Raw genomic sequence first — 6,881 nt, 5'->3', positions numbered from 1 at the left:
CCGAGCCAAAACCCACTGTGCCCACCATTGGGTCCACCTACACAGGGAAACACGGAACAGACGCATTAAGGGGATCGAACTAGTGATTCTCTGCTTTGCAAACACATGCGACTGCCAGCTTTTAACATACATGTAACATACTAGCCAGTTGCCCCACCGAATATTTATTTTGCATTTCAGGGACCAAGTGAAACAATTTCGAGCTGTGGCGTGGTCTTACTGTACCATCTGAACTCTGTGGAGTGATCTTACTGTACCGTCTGAACTCTGTGGCGTGATCTTACTGTACCGTCTTAACTCTGTGGAGTGATCTTACTGTACCATCTTAACTCTGTGGAGTGATCTTACTGTACCATCTGAACTCTGTGGAGTGATCTTACCGTACCGTCTTAACTCTGTGGAGTGATCTTACTGTACCATCTGAACTCTGTGGAGTGATCTTACTGTACCGTCTGAACTCTGTGGAGTGATCTTACTGTACCATCTGAACTCTGTGGAGTGGTCTTACTGTACCATCTTAACTCTGTGGAGTGGTCTTACCGTCTTAACTCTGTGGAGTGATCTTACTGTACCATCTTAACTCTGTGGAGTGGTCTTACCGTCTTAACTCTGTGGAGTGATCTTACTGTACCATCTGAACTCTGTGGAGTGATCATACTGTACCATCTTAACTCTGTGGAGTGATCTTACTGTACCATCTTAACTCTGTGGAGTGATCTTACTGTACCATCTGAACTATGTGGAGTGATCTTACTGTACCATCTTAACTCTGTGGAGTGGTCTTACTGTACCATCTGAACTCTGTGGCGTGGTCTTACTGTACCATCTGAACTCTGTGGCGTGGTCTTACTGTACCATCTGAACTCTGTGGAGTGATCTTACTGTACCGTCTGAACTCTGTGGAGTGATCTTACTGTACCATCTGAACTCTGTGGCGTGGTCTTACTGTACCATCTGAACTCTGTGGAGTGATCTTACTGTACCATCTGAACTCTGTGGAGTGGTCTTACTGTACCGTCTGAACTCTGTGGAGTGATCTTACTGTACCATCTGAACTCTGTGGCGTGGTCTTACTGTACCATCTGAACTCTGTGGAGTGATCTTACTGTACCATCTGAACTCTGTGGAGTGGTCTTACTGTACCATCTTAACTCTGTGGAGTGGTCTTACTGTACCGTCTGAACTCTGTGGAGTGGTCTTACTGTACCATCTTAACTCTGTGGAGTGGTCTTACTGTACCATCTGAACTCTGTGGAGTGATCTTACTGTACCATCTGAACTCTGTGGAGTGATCTTACTGTACCATCTGAACTCTGTGGCGTGGTCTTACTGTACCATCTGAACTCTGTGGAGTGGTCTTACTGTACCGTCTGAACTCTGTGGAGTGATCTTACTGTACCATCTGAACTCTGTGGCGTGGTCTTACTGTACCATCTGAACTCTGTGGAGTGATCTTACTGTACCATCTGAACTCTGTGGAGTGGTCTTACTGTACCATCTTAACTCTGTGGAGTGGTCTTACCATCTGAACTCTGTGGAGTGATCTTACTGTACCATCTGAACTCTGTGGAGTGATCTTACTGTACCATCTGAACTCTGTGGAGTGATCTTACTGTACCATCTGAACTCTGTGGAGTGATCTTACTGTACCATCTGAACTCTGTGGAGTGATCTTACTGTACCATCTGAACTCTGTGGAGTGATCTTACTGTACCGTCTGAACTCTGTGGAGTGATCTTACTGTACCGTCTGAACTCTGTGGAGTGATCTTACCGTCTGAACTCTGTGGAGTGATCTTACCGTCTGAACTCTGTGGAGTGATCTTACTGTACCATCTGAACTCTGTGGAGTGATCTTACTGTACCATCTGAACTCTGTGGAGTGGTCTTACTGTACCATCTGAACTCTGTGGAGTGATCTTACTGTACCATCTGAACTCTGTGGAGTGATCTTACTGTACCATCTGAACTCTGTGGAGTGATCTTACTGTACCATCTGAACTCTGTGGAATGGTCTTACTGTACCATCTGAACTCTGTGGAGTGGTCTTACTGTACCATCTGAACTCTGTGGAGTGATCTTACTGTACCATCTGAACTCTGTGGAGTGATCTTACTGTACCATCTGAACTCTGTGGAGTGATCTTACTGTACCATCTGAACTCTGTGGAGTGATCTTACTGTACCATCTGAACTCTGTGGAATGGTCTTACTGTACCATCTGAACTCTGTGGAGTGGTCTTACTGTACCATCTGAACTCTGTGGAGTGATCTTACTGTACCATCTGAACTCTGTTACACACTGACCATGATGCTGCCCATGGGTCCGCCCTCGTCCTCTCCGTAGGTGGCGATGATGACGTTGACGTTCTCTACGATGCGCTGGAAGGTGGCAAAAAGTGCGTCGGGTTTCAGCTGCAGCTCCAGCAACGCCCGGTCCATCTTGTTCATCATCAGAACAGGCTTTATCCGCTCCGCGATGGCCTGTCGCAGCACGGTCTCAGTCTGAACACACACACCTGCAAGAGAGAGGAGGGGTTGGTACAGCACCACCTTAGAAGGGCTAGCATTAGTTCATCAAGGTGCAACAAGGCCGTAGGCAGAAGCTGTAAAGGACTAGATGTTTTGTTGTATTGTTTGTCAGTGTTCAAATCTGTCATGATACGTCTATAATAAATAATAATACATGGTATTTAATATAGCGCTTTTCAAGGACCCACAGTATAATGCACAAAGGCCGAAGGGCTGTCATGGTTATTGGACACAGTATGATGTATAAAGGCCTATCATGGTTATTGGACACAGTATGATGTATAAAGGGCTAATTGTTATCATGGTTGACTGTTGTACTACCTATTGTTGTTTACTAACCGGGATCCTACTCTAAAAAAAACTACAACTTATAAAGGCTTTATAGGGAATTTGTAAAGTATTCATAAGCACAGTAAATAAAGATGTCACAAACCATTAATAAGCAGAGTCATACTATATAAAAAGGTGAAATAATTGTTGTGTTGCCAAATGTGGTATAATCCTTTTGCTTACCCTACAGAATAACTAGCAACGTAAATGTCGTTTTTATGATCTGAAAACAATATTTGGCTAAATGATTAGAAAATAAATACAGTTAGAAAATACATGTGCACTTTTTTGAAGTATATTTCAAAGTTACAAATATTTTAGTGTTCGGAGCGATCTCCATTCCTGACGTGTTCGTATCTGAGGTCCTCCAGCACACTATTTGTGGTTCTTTAGTTGTACACCATTACAGTACGTGCACACTTTGTATTTAAGGTTGTATACTGTTACAGTACGTGCACACTATTTGTAGTTCTTTAGTTGTACACCATTACAGTACGTGCACACTTTGTAGTTCTTTAGTTATATACCGTAACAGTACGTGCACACTTTGTAGTTAAGGTTGTATACTGTTACAGTACGTGCACACTATTTGTAGTTCTTTAGTTGTATACCGTTACAGTACGTGTACACTATTTGTAGTTCTTCAGTTGTATACCGTTACAGTACGTGCACACTATTTGTGGTTCTTTAGTTGTATACCGTTACTGTACGCGCACACTATTTGTAGTTCTTTAGTTGTATACCGTTACAGTACGTGTACACTATTTGTAGTTCTTTAGTTGTATACCGTTACTGTACGCGCACACTATTTGTAGTTCTTCAGTTGTATACCGTTACAGTACGTGCACACTATTTGTGGTTCTTTAGTTGTATACCGTTACTGTACGTGCACACTATTTGTAGTTCTTTAGTTGTATACCGTTACTGTACGTGCACACTATTTGTAGTTCTTTAGTTGTACACCATTACAGTACGTGCACACTATTTGTAGTTCTTTAGTTGTATACCGTTACAGTACGTGCACACTATTTGTAGTTCTTTAGTTGTATACCGTTACAGTACGTGCACACTATTTGTGGTTCTTTAGTTGTACACCATTACAGTCCTTGTGAGATTTATAATGTATGTACAACAAAGGCCAAATAACCTTGAACTTTAAGTATCATGGGCTGTTATTGGGGTGTGAGCGAGCCAAGCATTGGATGCATTGCAGCCAGGACACTACACTTGCTGCACAAAACACAAGACTGTGTCCAAAACAGCACCCTAGTCCCCATATCATAGGTCCACTACTTCAGATCAGAGCCTCGCGAGTTCTTCCAAGTTGTTCGGGATCTGGCCAAAAGTAGTACACTATATAGGGAATAAGGCGCCATCAGCCCTTCCTTGTCATACCTGAGACGCAGTCTACTACAACTAGTGCCCCGTCAGTGACGCGGAGAGCAGCTGTCACCTCGGAGGAGAAGTCCACGTGACCGGGAGAGTCTATGAGGTTAATGAGGAAGCCAGAGCCATCCTTGCACTGTTTGATGAAGGCCAAGTCATTCTCAGCCAGTTCATAGTACAGAGAGATGGCCCTGCAGGGAGGGAGGGAGGGACGGGGGGAGGGAGGGACGGGGGGAGGGAGGGAGGGAGGGAGGGAGGGAGGGGGGAGGGAGGGAGGGACGACATGTAACCATCGTGACCATCGTACATTTCATGTCTGTCTCTCAATCACTCTCACTTCGTGGTATATTAGGGTACAGGATACCAGGGATAGGTCAAGGATCTCAAAGTAGGAGTGAGTCAGTTTTGTCTTTTAGGTTCATAAATGAATAGGATTTTAGGTCATTGGTGATGTGGGCAATAATATTCAAATGCAGGTTGATTGTTGAACAACTTAGTTAAGTAAGTCTACCTCAGATTCCCAAAGAGAATATTACCCTTACAAGGTTACACACTTATAGTAGAATAGGGGAAAAGGGACATATTGTTGTACACTCTGAGGAGGACGAGGTATATTGACTAGAGGGAACACATACGTTGACTTGATGGTGATGCACCTCTCCTGCTCGTCTTTCCTGGTGTCTGTGAAACGCGTCTCGCCAGCCCGGGCGCCGGCGATGATGCCAGCCTTGCACACCAGGGAGTCTGTGAGAGTGGACTTCCCATGGTCCACGTGGGCGATCACAGACATGTTCCTGATGTTGGACTTCTTGTCCATGATCGCACGGATCTGGTCTACTGTAAAATTCACCTGGAAAAGGGGAGGTGAGATCTGGTCTATTGTAAAATTCACCTGGAAAGGGGAGTTGATCTGGTCTATTGTAAAATTCACCTGGGGAGGGAAAGTGAGATCTAGTCTACTGTAAAATTGATCTGGTTTACTGTAAAATTCACTGGAGAGGTGAGATCTGATCTACTGTAAAATTCACCTGGTGAGGAGATTGATACTGGTCTACTGTAAAATTCACCTGGGGAGGTGAGGAGAATGATCTGGTCTACTGTACAATTCACCTGGAGAGGGGAGGTAAGATCTGCTCTACTGTAAAATGTACCTGGGGAGGGGAAGTGAGATCTAGTCTACTGTAAAATTGACCTGGTGAGGAGAATGATCTGGTCTACTGTAAAATTGACCTGGTGAGGAGAATGATCTGGTCTACTGTAAAATTCACCTGGTGAGGAGAATGATCTGGGTTACTGTAAAATTGACCTGAGAAGGTGAGGAGGTTGGGTGGGGAGTGTTAAATTAATTCCAAAGCCAATAGCCTAATCATTTGCTGCAGTAACCTATAGGCTATGACGCATCTAAGAGAGGACACTATAACCCCAGCTTGTACACCTGCATGGTGTCATTGTAACAGGTGCATTTGTTTACAATGACAACACCGTTTCTAACCTGTAGCCCATGTAGTTTACTGGGCCTGTGTCTGGTCTACAGGGGGCAGGCAGCGTTGCCCAATGTGAGCACATGAAACTTTAATACGGCCATCTCAGGGAACGGCGTGCTTGTGCTATTTATAACACGGGGCCGGGGTAATGGTATTCTGTCTGACTGTACCCCTGCATTGGCACGCACATTAGGCCCGAGGCCTACCGAAAAGAACACTATTTAATTTCAAATGAAACACTACGAGACGAGGTGTTGTTTACAGCAAATGCATTCAGTTAGCCTGCAGCAACTAACTCAAGTTCCACAGATTACTTTAGTGGCTTGTTGATAAATAGCCTAGTCACATTACACAGGTCATGCTTTACTTCGATTTTGTAGAACGAATAACATATTTAGTTAACGGTGTGACATGCTTTCAATAATCACAGCATCCGTATTAGGCTAAATAAGCAACGAATACATTCTATTTCTGTTTCGTCTGATAACCATTTGCTAAAATTCTGCATACGTCATCGACAATAATACTAAAAAATATATTAATTTGAAAACCGTCGCTTTTAGAAGAAAGACAAATATAGTTAATGGCTGTAATTTGTCCAAACATGTTATATAGACTTACCATGATTGCGGTTCTTTATATCCCCAGCCTCAGCCGGTTGGTCCTCTCTTTCGGGGTGCTAGAGGGAAAGAGAGACTATGACGCACTGGTCTTGGTTAAATTCTGCGACAGCCGGCACTCTGGAAGTCATGTGGAATATGTCACGAAGTGTCATATGGACCCGAACTGAAATTAAAAGAGATATTAGCAGAGAATTTTTGTCGTCACACATCTAGGCTTAGCAGCATGTTAGTCTCTCAGAGATGTGCGAGGGGACTGAAGATTTAATATTTTGGCTTCTACAACTGAACAAAAAATATAAACGCAACATGTAAAGTGTTGGTCCCATGTTTCATGAGCTGAAATAAAAGATCCCGGATATGTTCCATATTTCTCTAAAATGTTTTGCACAAATTTGTTTTACATCCCTGTTAGTGAGCATTTCTCCATTGCCAAGATAATCCATCCACCTGACAGTTGTGGCATATCAAGAAGCTGATCAAACAGCATGCTCATTACACAGGTGTACCTTGTGCTGGGGACAATAAAAG

General features: G+C 43.6%; 1 protein-coding gene across 1 annotated transcript in view; it reads right to left on the bottom strand.

Moving 5' to 3' along the window:
- LOC139544881 (elongation factor 2-like) overlaps window positions 1-6,488 on the bottom strand; it is a 20,915-nt gene extending 14,427 nt beyond the window's left edge. The window contains exons 1-5 of the mRNA XM_071352041.1: window positions 6,352-6,488; window positions 4,882-5,096; window positions 4,256-4,437; window positions 2,306-2,517; window positions 1-37 (exon numbers count right to left, since the gene is read on the bottom strand). The exon at window positions 1-37 is cut by the window's left edge and continues 148 nt beyond it. Of these exons, the coding sequence (XP_071208142.1) occupies window positions 1-37; window positions 2,306-2,517; window positions 4,256-4,437; window positions 4,882-5,096; window positions 6,352-6,354 (649 nt within the window). The 5' untranslated portion in view covers window positions 6,355-6,488. The remainder of the gene's footprint in view (window positions 38-2,305; window positions 2,518-4,255; window positions 4,438-4,881; window positions 5,097-6,351) is intronic.
- Window positions 6,489-6,881: the final 393 nt, after the last annotated feature.

The sequence above is a fragment of the Salvelinus alpinus genome, chromosome 19 (genome assembly GCF_045679555.1).
Source record: "Salvelinus alpinus chromosome 19, SLU_Salpinus.1, whole genome shotgun sequence".
In the NCBI taxonomy this organism is placed as follows: domain Eukaryota; kingdom Metazoa; phylum Chordata; class Actinopteri; order Salmoniformes; family Salmonidae; genus Salvelinus; species Salvelinus alpinus.
The sequence above is the reverse complement of the archived record's forward strand: the minus strand, read 5'-3'. Positions and strand labels throughout refer to the sequence as shown.